A 16648-nucleotide genomic window follows, 5' to 3' on the forward strand; every position below is an offset into this window, starting at 1 on the left:
AAATTAAGCTTCTTTTTTTGATGTTTTTAAGCATCTCCAACAAAGATTTGTTATTATAATTGAACCCTTCCTTTTATTATTTTCCTAAAATAAAAAAAAAGGAAGAGGAGGAGGAGGAGGAGGAGGAAAATCAGTGTTATCAGCTTAGAAGAAAATAGATTGATTTTCATTATATTTGCTGAATTCGCTATAGCAGATGGTATTAAAAGAAAGCTATGATACTTAAAAATATTTATCCTTTGGATTTTTTCCTCTTTCGTAAGATTAAATGATTTTCCAAAAAGGAAAATGTTTAATTGCTTTCAGAATTTATATCCAATAAAATCGCTTTGAGAAGTTAAATTATTCTACCAAAGAAATACATTTTTTTAAAAATATTTTTTTAATGATTGAAATATAGAAAATTGGTTTAAGGTCCGATGGTTGACGAATCTTCTCGGATTTTTTCGTTTTTTTAAAACCATTTTTATAATCGATTTTAATAATTGAATGCGAAATTCAATCAAATTAAAGATTCTGTTGAGATAAAAATTCTTCTTTTTCTTTACTTTTCTGTTGATTTAACAAAGATAATACGTGGGAACGATGTTAAATAGAAAACAAAATATGTAAATTTTAATAAAATAGAAAAGAATTTTAATTAATTAATTAAAAATTACGACAATAATTAAAGATGACTAATTCGTTCTGACTAAATAGTTACGTCAAATTGACGTCGTTGTCACGCTTCGTCATAAGAAAACTAGAAGAATGACGACAAATTGACGTAACTATTTAGAGAAAACGAATATTTATTACAATAGAATTGAGTAATTTCGATGTTTCGATTTACTTAAACGAGCTTCGTTAATTTAAATCGATCATAAAAATAACAACTTGACACTAAACTATAAATATGCAAATTTATAATTATCATTAAATTGAAAAATTAATGATAATTATGTAAAAATATTAATATAGAATTAAATTCTACATGTAATTGTCATAGATTATAACAGATAACATTAATTCCAGTCGTTGATGCAGAAATTAATCATTAAATCTGATGCAAGCTCTTTTATAAGCTCCTAAATATATATATGAAATATAAAAAGTTAATTAAAAATTATAAGAAATTTTAATTAATTCATTCTGTATGGCGATATAAACCTTACAAATTTGTATTTAAATCATGGTTAAATCAAGTGATAAATCAGACATGAATTAACAAAATATATAATTTTTACACATATTAAACAATTAAAAATTAATGTTATCTTATTGTTATTCATAGCAACAATCGATATTTTTGTAGCCATTTTAATTACACTTCTACTAATTACCATTTATCAACATACCAATTTATCACATTTTAATGCATTTAAAATATTAAAATTTGTATATTTAAGCATAGATTATGTAGATAAGTAATGGAATCAATGGTTGATAAATGATAATTAACAGAAGTATAACTTAAAATATAGCTACAGGAATATCTATTGTTTCATTCATTGTATTATTTAGTAAGAGATAACATTAATTTTCAATTGTTTAATGTGTTTAAAAATTATATATTTTATTCATTTATATACCTTATTTAAGCTTAAATATATCAAGGAATCTATGGTTGATAAATGATAATTGATAAAAGTACAACAAATGGCTACTGAAGTATCGATCTGTTGTATAAGAAAACATTACTTTTCGATAGTTTTATGCGTACAAAAATGATATATTTTGTTCATTTCTATCTTTAATTTGATCCGTGTACAGTACTATCTCTGATTTAACTATTTCGATTAACATGTTTGAATTTTTTCCCCCCTTTCCGCATCACATAGGAGAACTCCTCTCGCCTGATAGATGTAGAAACGCAATAGTCGTTCTTACAATTAACTTAAAAGTTTCGTTTGAAGGTTACTTACACTAATTTAATTACAGCACAAAACTAAACTACCTACTCAGCTTTTCCCTCGATACCGTACTATAATCTAACTTAAAGGAACACAAATTTCGGTAAAGATTAAATTACTCTTGAAGAAGAAGAAGAAGACGAAGAAAAAATAAATAAAGAAAGAAAAGGGTGCAAATACTCACAACAGATTTTCCAATTTCTTCTCGAGTCAGAAAAGGCATGTTTATTTTCTCAAGATATTCTAAGTACTTCTGAAGGCGTGAGTATGTGTAAGGATAAGAAAATGCAAATTGGTAAACATCGTCTTCTCTATCGAATGCAAAAGCGAAAGATAAGACATAGTTGTTCCTGTGATAGGGACATTTGTAGTAGTAGACATGCTTTTCTGGTATTTTATACCTGAAAATAAGTAAAAAAGATAAAGAAAATCAAATAGGAAAACTTAATTTTAAATATTTATCATTTAGAATATTTATTTTTACGCTTTGTTCCTTGTTTTTGTACATATTATCGTCTCTTTCTTCCAATTAAAACGGCTTATACACGTATAATTCTTCTTTAAACTATTTAAATTAATTCTGCTAATCAAAGCGCGTGAAATGGATATATTTTTATTACGTTATGCGTCTCTACCAATCAGAGTAATCGAATCGGATCTCTCTGTATACTTTTCTACCAATCAAATTTACGTATTTTTAGATTATGCATTTCTACGAATCAGGACACTCGAAACAGATCATCACATATCTATCTACCAATCAGAATAATTTAAACCGATTCCCAGCAATAAACACACTCATTTTTCACATCACTTACCAATCAGATTAATCGAAACATAATTAATAGAAAAATATGAATTTTTTTTCGCATTTTTCCACCAATTAAAACAACCGAAAGAAAAATATATTCCCGTGTAAATTTTTACATAAATCAGAATAAATGAAGCGACGACAAGCGAATTATTTTCTAAATAAGAAAAAGAGAAGTCGCGACTTTTTAATATAATAAATAACATTAAGAAGGAGCATTAAATATATTCAAGGAATAAATTTTAATAATTTTTATGAAGAGAAACACTACATTAAAATCTTTAATGAAAATGCATCATTCGTATATTATAATATTCCTTAATGTTAATAATCCGCTTAGGCATTTGTCATTTGTAGCAGCTAGTATAAATTCATATACGATCCATGCGAATTAATATTGATATTATCATTGTATAAATGATCTTATTAATGAGTCAGATATAATTACATTCGAATGTGAGTATATGCATGAAAGAATTCAGCAAAAGCTTTCAACATTACAAGATTTTAATCATGTTAGTCTCCATCTTCCTCTTCTTTTTCCCCTTTCGCTCCCCCCGTCCTCCATTTTGATTGATTGATGTTTATAATCTTTGGAGGGAGGAAAGCGGAGGGAAAATATATAATAATAAATTCTGCAACTAGGCGAAATTTTAGATATTCCGAGATATTATTCGGAAGTTATTCGATATTTTCTTCAAAGTTTTGTATTACGTATATGTGATCGGATTTCGTTATACGCGATAGTTATTTTTATGGACGAACATCTTTTATAATAGGAGTTGATTTTGTGATGTTTAATGTAAAAAATGTCGGATATTATTATTAAAAATTATGTTTTTTTCTATGTATAAAGTATAATTTTTACCTTTCTACAGGATTAAATCATATACGGTTACATATATTGTATACTTCGTTAATGGTTATAAAGAAATTAATCTACGTAACCGTAAATGATTTTAATCCTCTAGAAAGGTAAAAATTCTACTTTATGTATAGAAAAATCAATATATAATAATAATATCCAATATTTATACTTTAAACATTATAAAACAAGTAAATAAATTACTATAAACCCTAAAGAATGTATACTTCGTTAATAGTTATAAAGTAACTATTCTTTAGGGTTTATAGTAATCTAATTACTTACTTTATAATGTTTAAAGTATAAATATTGGATATTATTATTATATATTGATTTTTCTATACATATAAAGTAGAATTTTTACCTTTCTACAGGATTAAATCACCTACATTTACATAGATTAGCTACTTTATAACCATTAACAAAGTACGCATTCTTTAGGATTTATAGTAATTATTTATTATGTTTAAAGTATAAATGATAAATATTATTATTTTTAATTGTAATTCTTAACGTTAATATCCAGAATACAAAGTATAATTTTTACATTCTAAACTATTAGATACTTCTGATGTTGAAGTATTAAATCTCTAGAACAGATTATAAAGTCTTTTAGATTTATAGGATTATAAAAGAAACTTCTACATGAAATCCTCTAAAATTATTATTTTCTTTTTATATATAAAGTATAATTTATCCTTTTTTTAGAGTATTAAATCACTAGAATGAATTATAAGTTCTGAAGGATTTATAGGAGACTCCTACACACCAGAAACATATTTTATGACGTTTATAGTAAAGAAAAATGAATATTATTATTAAAAATTGTTGTTTTTTTCATATATAATTTGTAATTTATCTCCTTGTAGAGTATTAAATCTCCAGAACGGATTAAGAATTCTATAAAATTAAGGATGAAAATGTTTAAGATGCGTTACATGTTTGGCGACAAGAATATTAAACTAAAAGACGTGTTTAGCTAAATTAATATTCGAAAAGTGGAAATTTGTCGGCGGAAACTTTATAAAAATTAATTTATAATAAGTTTTTTTAATACTTATTTAATTAATAAAGAAGAAACTAAGAGTTGTTAGTCGCTTCCGAACAAGAGAATTTTATGTAAATTCTAATATATAGGCTATAAATTAGGCTATATACATACATATAAACAAGATAAATAAAGATTATACGTGTACGAATAAGATGTAATTTATACGAATAAATTTAAATTAGTTGCATCAGTAACAGGCCAGAGAAAGGCGTAAATTATAGTACATTTTCTCTAAAGAATTTTTAAATATATAAATTAAGGAAAATTTTACGAATGTTTTATTAATTTTAAAATTTAAAATTAAACGTAATTAATAAAAAGGAGCATTAAGAAAATGGAGAAAAGAACGGAGCTTACAAATATTTAAAAAAGAATGCTTAGTTCATTAAGAAGAAGATAGAAATTTTCACGAGAATAGCCAATAATCTCGATATCAATAATAAGCAATATGGAAGAGGGGAAAAAAAAATTGGTAGATAACAAGCAAATGTATAACAAGAACATAGAAGTAATGAGATCAGAAAAATCGACTAGAGAAATCCGTGATATCTTTTGTTACCAATTTGTTCAAATTATTATCGGAAGACGGGAATAAAAAATAAGTATAAGGAAGAAGAAGAAGAAGAAGAGGGAGGAAGAGGAGGAGAGAGATGAGCGGGGGATGAAAAGCCGGTATATGTTAGTTAAAGAGAATCACATCACCGTTCTCGTCTTTCACCTATCTAAACGGAATCCGACACCATCTTTGGTGCACGATTTTACACAAGTCACGTCTGGAGACATTCGACCGTCTCCTCTAAATCACCAAACTGTTAGTTTGCCGCCAACCTTGCTGACTTTGGGCTTAGAGTTAAGCCCGATGTTGGGGCGATCGGTGTCGGTGGTGGCACACAGCATCAGAAAACGAAGTTTGCCGACTTTGGTGTCAAAGTTTTGCAGCGGGCTGATGTTTTTTCGTCAGTGCGTGACGTGTGATTCACCATGGTCACGTCCATCGCACGTCCAAACCTCCCTAGCGGGCGAAGACTAACAAATAGAAAAGAACTTTTTCTCTGACTTGAAGAAGAAGAAGAAGAAGGGGGGAGGAACTTCTTCCAACTCTTGGCATAGTGATGCTTACACACAGACACAGAATTATTTACAGTCTCATTCGTATCCACTCGAAATTTCTCGTTAACGTATAAGGATTTTTTCATTCTATCGAATTTTCCACGATATCGAATTAAGAAATAAATAGAGTTTTCGTGTATTACGGTACTTATCAATGCAGATTCATGCACCAATGAACGATTTTACGCATGGAAACGTGCAAACACACATTATCACGTTGTAGAATTTAGTCGTTAATCCCCATTAATCAGTAAAATAATCGCATTTAATCCCTTTAGAGGTTATTAGGTACAAGTGCAGATTTAACTGTACAAACTTCTCATTATGTATTATGTAGCGGTTTTCCAATAATTAAAAATATCTCCCAGATTAAATTAAATAAATATTCATTAATTGAAGAAGCGGAAGGAGAGGGGGAAAAAGATAAAAAGAGAGGGGGAAAAACTTTCCCGCATTTATTTACGAGACTTATACTTTATTATAGAATGAATCGAGTAAAATATTAATATAATAAAAATCTATTCTACGTTATGGAACCATTTTTTTATTATGGGTTTGCTCTCCTATTTGATTAATGGTCGGAGCATCCAACCATGACGGTTCTTCGCCTCCTTTTTTTCCATAGAAACGGATTTAACATAAACGATACGTGATGAATCGCGAACTACACCAATTAATTTAACTACACAATAAAAAAAACACAGCTTATAATCTATAATATTTTATATTTATAACTATATTTATCTTTATAAAGCGCCGTTACAACTCGTTAAGGCGAGCAACGCTTTAACGAGTCGCTGTCGTTAAATGCGGGTAAGTTTTAATATGATCGAATCTTTACTGCTCCACTCGACGTGTGATAAAAACAGCAAGCTTACTCTTGTTTAAAATTTATTTTAAACATTAAATAAATAATGAATAATGTGTTCAGCAACGGTAATAAAAAATTGTTTCCTCCTTTTTTTTACATTTTGCCCCCCTCTTATACGTTTCGAACATAAAAATAATAAAAAATAAAATAAAATAAAGAAAGTTAAGTTAGGTCGTGACAATCCATCAACTCTTCAGTGCAAGAGAAAATCAAAATGACAGGAAACTGCTGGCAAATCTACCTTCATATTTCATACACGTTCATGTTTTCTCGAATGAAATATGGATTTCTAACAGAATTTTTTAAACCATTTTTCCTCTTTTCTGATCTATTATCAAAAATATTTTAAATGATCTAATTTAAAAATCATTTATTCACGTTAGAATTTAATACCACAGACAAAAACAATTCGATCGGAATTAATTCGCTCTTTATACAAATATGCGATGATTATACGAAAGTTTTATTAATTATGACTTGTTTAAATGGAATTATAAGGCATTTTTTCAATAATATGATAGTTTAATCGCTAGAATAACTTAACTGTAGTCGTTAAAATTCTATACTTAATGCATTAGAGAGATTGGAAAATTTTTATATTATGTTTTCTATAAATTATAGTTAAACAGTTAATATTTACACTTTAAATATTCTTTATTATTATTATTATTATTATTATTACAGAATTTTTCTATCTAGTTTATTTATTAAGTTAGGATCATCAGAGGATCATCTTGCAGAATTGGGAGAAAAATTATCCATTCCATCATCATCTAGATCCTTTAAAGTTGAATATCTTGAGAAAATTATATGTAAAAACTTAGCTAATCGATAAAATGTGTGCGCTTTTTATATATTTTCTTAATTAAATTGTATTACTTTAGCATAATTTAGTTATCTAAGATGTAATTTTGTTTAATTTGAGAGCAATATTTAATTATCATTATATTTATATATTAGCACGGAGGATATCAGGATTCGTACTTTTAGTTTCGGAATTATTATAGAAATTACTATATAAAATTTTATGAATTAATTAAATTCAATCCTTTTAAATTTGTATAATACAAATTATATAAAGTTGAATTTATTGAATAATAAATGGCGTGGAGGGAAGAAGGCATTGTAGAAGAATTGTAGAGAAAATCGAATTTAATTTACGCTTGAACAAAATGATTTCTAATTTCTTCTGAGGACAATCACAGATGTGACAAGTGAGAGACAAATGCTCATCGTTTTATATATCTTTAAGCTATAAGAAAGCAAGGTTATTCGATAGCATCGTGTTACCATTGCTCTGGAAATCATTTTACTTTTCTTATCCCATTCCACAAACCCGTATCCCTGGTCGCAGAAAGAGAGTCGATATTTCTCTTTTTTTCCTTAAATCCTCCTGTCAGGTTTAAGTTTGTTGTATCGAGAAGTGTCGATTAAGAAACTTTCTAAGTCATCATTTTTAAGAAGGAAACTTTAAAATTTTTTTCCTTACTTTTTATTGTTTTCCTTCACTCCCGTTTCTTACAATTTATATGTTAAAAAAAGAAGTGAATTGTTCATAAAAAATAAAGTAATATCGATTATTAAAAAATATATTTTTCAACAATAATGTAGAAACTATTTAATGCAGTAATTTGTAAGCTAGTTCTTTCCTAATTTAAACTCTCATCTCTCCATTTTGATGCATTACTTTTCAGAATATTTGTTTTTCTCTAGCATCTTTAATAATTTATAAGTGTGTTCCATTTAAAAATTTTCTATTATACGTTTAGTTGAATATTTAAACAAACATTTTCCATTTTTTATTTTTCTTAAGCGCTCTTCTTTTTCTCTTTCCAGATGAATGGGATTAAATTTAGGGGGAAAAAAATTGCTATTTAATTAAAACAAAATTACTTTTCGATATTTAAATATATAAATTCTAACATAAATATCATTAGGTAGTAAGTTATTTTCTGATAAAACAGTTAGCTAGATTGGATTAGCGATTGAATATTTACGAGCGCGTCTTTAAAGGTGGCTTCACCGCATAGCGCATCAGTCTTAGGAGAAGCCGACTTGTTAAACAAGTCATAAATTCTTTAAAACAGGTATAATTGCCCGTTATAAAAATCTTCTTCTAATCTTTTTATAACGATAATTAAACTAATTTTATGATAATTGTTCCAATTTCAGTCCAAATCCGAGATTATACCGGTTAAATGAGAGATGCTCCAAATGTCATGTGACAACTCAAGCTCTAATATAAACAGACAATAAACAGTCAGGCTGTTCTCAGTCAATCGTTATGCTATTGTCCTATGGGATTTTCTGCTTCGGCAGAATTTGTTCTATTTTCTTGGCGTATTGGCCTTATAATCGCACCATAAGTCACCTCAATAAATATGTTAGGAAACGTCTGATTGGCGAAACGTATCCCATTCAATAGCGTAAAAATAAATAATTCCGATATATAATTGATCAAAACTATTCTAAAAAGTCTCAAAGCATTCAGAAAAATTAATTAATCCTTATAAATTTATGCCTAAAATACAGTTTACAACGATTCTCTTTAGATTTGAATTTAAGATAAATGCGATATTTATTCCACGATAAAATACACCCAATTTCTTAATTCTCCGAAGAAAAATCTGTTGAAAAGATGATATAAAAGAGATATTTTATAAATATTCATCACGAGATATTTATAGAAAAAGGAAAAAAAAAAAAATGGCGAAAATTTGTTGCTGGTTCCGCATCATCATTCTCTTTACAGACACGACTTTAAACTGAAAATCTAACAAGATCAAAATAAGCTCTAAACTTACTTTCAGTAATATCACATTTATACGATAATAACCGTCAAAGCTGTCCTAAATTAAATTTCAGTTTGTAACGTAATTTAAATGTGTTTGGTTCCTCGTTCAGCAAGCATCTATTCAGTCTCCCAAGACTCAAAGTATAACGATCCGCTCTTAACTTACTTTTATTATAACATAAACATTAATATTTGAGTACCGAACTGTACCGAAAATTAAATTTGAGTTAGAAATGTAATTTAAACAGGGATCGCATAGGGCTCAACATCACTTCCGGCACGTAATAATTGAAAAGCATATCATTCCTATTAATATTTATATGCAAATACATCTTAACAACGCAACTATAGACGTTAAATTATAAAAAAAGAAATTTTAATTTTCATCCCTATTTTTTTTAAACGTAGCCTTAAAACATATTTTAGAATGTACGCTCGTAAGTTAAGGTTTAATTTTATAAATTAGGATAGTAATTAAACAAATTTTCTTGTAGGGTACGCTCGAGTGTGATCCTGAGGTTCGCGAGTTAAACTTATGCCACGCTTTTAGAATAAATTTAAAATCAAAAATGGTTGAAAAACTTATTTTAAAAGGTTCGAAGAATTGATTTCTAACTTTTAGACAGTTTATAAGACGAAATTCTGCTTGACAACTTAGAGAAATCAAATACTTTGATAATGTTGAGTATCAAATTATTTCTCTTGTAGTTACTTTTGACTTTAATCAATTTTGATCTTAAATTTGTTCTATGAACTTGAAGGAAGTTTAATATGATCCTAACTCCATGTAGTTCATGAGGATTTAATCCTCATGAACTACATTAAAAGGGGTAACGATGTAGTTGTTACCCCTTTTAAAATTTTACAGCAGTTTATGCAACCATCCTAGTTTTAATAGTAAAATGATCCTAACTTCACGAGGTTTTGGAGGATTAAATTTTATCGTTAAACAGTAGTAACAATTAAAAAAAAAATTAAACTGAATGAAATTTCTATCCCGTGTATATACCAATTTCAGAAAGCACATTTATCTATACTAAGCTCACATCTAGGCTCATCATACTCCTAATGCAAGCTCATTTATCTCCTGGCAGTTATATATAGGCTTACAAGTTCATCAGATTCGTAAGGGCACGTACTGTAGATGAGCCAAAGAGCAAAACGTTAAACTCATTTATTTAGAAATATAATATATTACTATAATACCTAAACAGAATGAAAAATAATCCAGTCACGAGATAAAATATCCGCCTAAACTTTGATAGATCGTCGTCGATGATGTTCGTGACTCTTCGTAGATAAAAAAAGAAACAAAGAATGGGGGCAAAAAAAAATATTTCGTGCAATCGAGAGAAAAATTACAATTAGTCTCTTAGTCACAGAAGGGTTTTCTTTACGCTAAAACGTGCTCGGATATAGTTATGTGAGGCTATTTGACGATTAATAGGGGTTAAATAAGGCATTATTATGTATGATTCATATTCGCTGTTAGCTGATTAAACATATCACTTATTATGTGCAGCATCTTTACTCGTCGAAAGTTCACAAACCTAATTTATTAAAAGAATTACCAATTATAAAAGATCCTCTCCGCCATTCGCTTTGAATACTGATTCGCACGAAATTAAACAATAACTTCTGAAAGGTTCTTCTATCAAAGACTTTCCATTCAATCGAATTATTTATCCACTATCTAAATAACCCTTTACCTTTAATAATAATAATAATAATATTCTACTTTTATAACGCTACTTAACCTCAAATTAAAAATAAGATTGCGTGACTAATACAATTTATAAACTAGTCAAACTCGAAATTATGTAAATTTAAATTGTTTATACATATTTTAAAGATTGTAACGTCAGTTTTTTATTGTTAATTTATCTCGAATCCAATATTAAAAATTCTGTGTTGTACGTGAGGAGGATGCTGAAAATAATATATATATAAGAATTATATTGAGATTTTTATCTGTAGAAATTGTATAGAATATAAAATTGGTGGATTTTACAATATTTTGACGTGTAAATTTAGATTGAAATGTTAACAATTCCCCATCCTACGAGCTATCATAAGGGACAAAGTAGGAGATTATACGGAAAAATGTAAAAATTAAAGCTATTTTAGTGAAAAATATCGAAGAAAAATACCTATAAAATAATTCATGTATTTATTTTTAATACATTAATTCAAAAATATAGTGTTTAAAATAAATCATTCTATAGAATATTATGCAATAATGCTACGTAAGAGTGTATTAATATAAGTTACCTATATATAAATATAGAGGAGAAAAGGGTATATATATATAATGTAAATAGTTAGAAGCATTATCCTTAAATAGGAAGACAAATATTGAAGAGAAAATTGAAAATGTTTGACTAGCAATAAATATAAATTGCTGAACTGTACGGAAATTCGTTTCTTTTTGTTGACACCGCATTTAGGAAGTATTGGAAGAAACCACTGAGACAATGAGAACAAACAAGCATCCCAGATGGTCAAGTTAGAAGCTATGTTGACATACCTTTAGCCAAGAACACAGAAAAAAAAATATTCCTTCACTCGGTGGATACATTCAGAAGAAAAGACTGATCACTTTTCCGTGAGGAATTGAATCGCAAAAATTTTTTCTTCTACTTTATTTCATTTATTTCCTTATTTTTGCCGACTGGAAAGTCCTGTTTAAAGATAAAATAATGCTTTAACTACAAGAAAAAGATTAAAATATTGCATTTTTACCCCTCTAGACGTCCCTCTACTGTCAATACTTCATCACTAGATAGTTCTATCTCGAAGCATTGATTTTGTTACTTTAGAAGTATGATAAGTGAACATGAAACGGTATCCTAAGATTTCTGTCATCTGTCGAAATGGCGATTTTTTTCAATAAAACTCTTCTTTTCACCTCTATTAGGATTCTAGCTGTCTGCTGACTTCTACTCGACGACAACATGACTTATCACTTTACTCCCTCACCTGTGGGACAACATTGATAAGGGAACATCGTAACATAATCCCTCTAGACGAATTCCTGCATAATTCATTCGTACGGAGGTACAGAAAATCGCATGACAGACAGGTAAAAAACTTTGGACACGAAAACTCTTTCTACTTTGATATCATTAGATAATTGCTAAAAACGCATAAGTTGAGAAATGCAATGTAATTGAATAACAAACAAGTCCAAGGTAATCAAGTTTATCTAATTCTTTTCGCCGAGTTTTAAATTTTATTTTATTTACGAATAAACAAGGAAAATATAACTTCAATAATTATTAGAAATTAATATAACCAGCAAAATTATTCTGACATATTGTGCAAATTTTCATCATATTTTTCATTTTTTTAAATTTAAAATATATGCTCTCGATTTCAAATCAGTGTCTTGCCCCTGTACATCATACTTTTCCTGCTAGCAACAGAGTCGTGCCGGTCATCTAACTCCTTCCAGAGGCAATTTTTTTAATTAAAATCGCGTGATTGAAAGTTCGACTTTCGTCTATGTAACTCCACTCTCGAGATTCAAGATGGACAGACAGACAGACGAACGACAGTGGGAATTATAGGTCTACAGTTTTTTTCGAATTGCAGCCAAAAATCTCTCGTTTGTTTCCGCATCTTCCGAACTCTTCGGATGTAAAAAATACACGAAAATTACTAGAAATGCATTGTACAGAAGATAAAAACGTACACGCTTTCTGCTTATTAATCAAAATACAGTCAAACCTGTTTTTATGCGCTCTTTTTATGTGCGATTTTTATTTGTGCGATTTTTTTAATGCGAATTTTTAATTTGTGCGGTATAGTTGGCGACCAGTCTCGTGCGATTCGTCATGTCTCACGTTGACTTATTATAGCTAAATAAACTTATTATAGCATAAATGCACTTATTATAGTAATAATATTGCATGAATATGCGAAAAATGAAATAATTTACTTTTTAAGTCAACAAAACACCACCTGGACAAAAATATGTAAAACAGACGATAGACCAGACGATGCAGTCAAGTGCTGACATCTGTTGTCAATAAATTCTATTTCGTACGGTTTTGAGTTATTTTCTATGTGAGACTTTTTTTATGCGGTCCCTGTTGACCGCATAAAAAAATTATTTTTTTAATTGTGTTGCGAAAACTATTATTTACAGCCATTCGTGAAGTTTCGTGAGATTTTTTTAATGCGTTTTTTTAATGCGGTCCCTATCCCCCGCATAAAAACAGGTTTTGACTGTATATATATATCAAAGGTTGATGTACCTGTACAGTACGTTTTCGATATTCTTTTCAGTCAAAGAAAACATGTTCTTAATGCATAGTATCACGTGTTTATAAAGGAATATTAAGTAGAATAATTCAAGATATTCTTCGAATAGTCTGTTTGGTTTATATATATGTATATATATATAAATATAGGAGAAGCATTTATAGATCTTTGCTATCTCCTTTATCTAGTCACATTGTCTAAAATACTTTATCCAACTTTGAATTTCAAATGCCCAAGATTTACGATGCATAAAAACAAGAATATCGACTGAGAATATGATTTATGTTAGAAAACCAGTTGAAACCGGTTCTAGAATAGAAAAACCTACAATATATTTTCTTCTTATATACACATATACACTCATTGATTATGAAAATAATAATAATAATGATAATAAGCTTTGTATTTGATATTATTATATTACTAACAATAAGAGCTTTTTTCCTGTATAAAGTTTCTCTCGCTCTTAGCTTCTCTCATTACATTTTAAACTTTATATGTTTAATGCATTAGTAACAATTCAGAAAATGTCTTCCTGTATTCCTTTTTTTTATCTGTTTCACTGAGTAATTTGAAACCATTTCCTAATTATCAATTTAAAAGCGATGGAGAATGGAAAGAGAAGAGAAGGGATCAATAGAGAGCATCTGAAGGATTATTATTTAATAATAGAATTATAGTTTGTTTAGTAGAAAGATTAAGTTACTCGGCTGGACAGCATCAACAAAAATAATAACAATTAAAATTTTATTATGTATAAAAGAAAATAACGTGTTTCGTTTTTTAAAGAGGCTCGCTTGTGCAGAAAAATATGGCGACAAAAAGTAAATTTTATACTAGAAATTCTACTGATATCGATACGGATACGCCTTCCGGGTATATTTTTCAATATATTTAGACCTACTACGTTCGTTGTGCACGTCTTTAGACGTATGTAATTAACAAAAAAATGCCTAAGGCACTAGATAAATAAAGTTCGATGTAACGTGTTACGAGTAAATTTGCGTTGATTTTGAGTATGAATTATGATGATGATGATCGTCGGCACAGAATTTAACATTAACAAAAGAGAGTTTTTGATGTTATTATTATTATTATTTGAAAAATTGAGCGAATGTCAAAGGGCATTTTATAGATTTGGAATACTTCCAAGCAGGGTGGATCTCGTTTTCTTTCCTCTTCTCTATCTTTTTACCTAAGTAAGGGGTGTATACATAATTTGACTTACGAATCCGACTATTTTCGGGTTTTGTTACCTCTTGGGATAATTTGTCCTACCATATTTAAATATTAAAATGATAATAATAGATTGAACTTATATTGACTATAATTAAAGCGTAGGTGTGGTCCTCGTTATACTTTTTTTTCAGAAATAAAAATTTACATGGAAATTATGTAAAATTATTTATTATTCTCTATATAAAATAGTTCAATGAATTTATATATAAAATATTTGTAAACGTATTTCCAATGAGAAAATAATAGGAGAGGAAAAAAGAAGAGAGGAAAAGTGCAAAGACCACAAAGATGACTCAACATGGAGCGTTAACGTTTTGATAATCGTTATCTTCTATAAATTGGATTTCTATATATGATAGAGGGATCAGGTGGTTGTTATATCTCTAGCTTAAATCGCATTTGCGGTCTACTTTCCCCTCTGGTAGTGCAAAGGACGAGAGATGCCAGTTAAGTGTCCTTCTAGAACATGATTAGCGATTTTCTTTGCCGCACTCTAAACATACAGTTAAGTAAATATTCAAGCCTTAGATCTATAAGATGTACAGCATACTCGGTAATTTCTTTAATTTAAATTGATACTTGACATAAAAATACAAATATAATAAAGGCAGAGAACAGTAGAGAATAGAAATAAACCAGAAAAAAAAGGAAAGATTTATCTGCAAACCCGATAAAGTTTATCGTTTGAAAGCAAGACTTATACGAAATATCGATTTTCAGATTCATTTTTAGATTTAAACATGCTGAATATACAACTTTCAAACTGTGTTAAGTTATTTCGTTGTTCTTTAGGGGATCTTACCCTACATACATATATATATATAACTGAATATATATACACATAGGTATATAAACAAAAAATCTAAGAAAATAAAAGGAAAAAATCTCAAGTTTCGTCATAAAATTCGGCAATACGACTAAACATAAAATTTCAATTTTTTATTAATTCAAACGGATCTTCTACTCTAGAAAAGGAAGAAGAAGAGGAGCATCAACCTCCCTGCGATAGACTGAATGGTGTATAAGAGAATTAAATAATTGATTTCCGACGTTAAATATTTATTTTATATTTTTTATTACATCTTTTTACATTTTATAATATAATTTTCAGTTTGCGGAAAAATAGCCCCATAAAATTTTATGTAGAATAGTTAATAAAATATATCACTTGTATACATTGTTTATTATCTAAATACATATTCATACCTTACGTTCTTTAAGGGGAGGAGGAGGAGGAGGGAAAATATCATAAAATTTATGGAGAATATTTTTATTATTTATCGCGTAAAATTTTTCTACTGCATTATTTTATATAGTAAATCAAATATTAGTAAAAAATTTTAAAAAGTTTAATCAGTTAGAAAAATGCCTCACATATTTATGTGACAATACCCAGTTGGTTAGAGGGAATTGTAACATTCTTTATCAAAATATATGGTTAAATGAGATACAATTTATCCCATTCGGTTGTATAAGATCTCTAATATGGCCCCAAGGATCAATCCCTTAAAGGAAATTAATGGGCGAACCGTTCTATTCCAAACAATTAACGATTCTTGTCAGATTAATGGCATTCGACAATTAGAATTAAAAATAAACATCCTTCGGACTAATTGCGTAATAAATATATCCAAGTTTTTTCCTTAATTCTCTGAGGAAACTAATTGAGTAATTTACGAGAGAAATCTTTCGATATATATATATAATATATATATATATATATAAAATTTAAAGTTGATATTTATTGTT

General features: G+C 28.4%; 1 protein-coding gene across 1 annotated transcript in view; it reads right to left on the reverse strand.

Moving 5' to 3' along the window:
- LOC136984002 (cytosolic carboxypeptidase 6-like) overlaps positions 1–16648 on the reverse strand; it is a 124224-nt gene that overhangs the window by 15263 nt on the left and 92313 nt on the right. The window contains exon 5 of the mRNA XM_067280900.1: positions 2077–2293. Coding sequence (XP_067137001.1) covers positions 2077–2293 — 217 coding nt within the window. The remainder of the gene's footprint in view (positions 1–2076; positions 2294–16648) is intronic.

This window comes from Centruroides vittatus, unplaced genomic scaffold (assembly GCF_030686945.1).
Source record: "Centruroides vittatus isolate TY-2023 unplaced genomic scaffold, ASM3068694v2 contig_900, whole genome shotgun sequence".
Taxonomy (NCBI): domain Eukaryota; kingdom Metazoa; phylum Arthropoda; class Arachnida; order Scorpiones; family Buthidae; genus Centruroides; species Centruroides vittatus.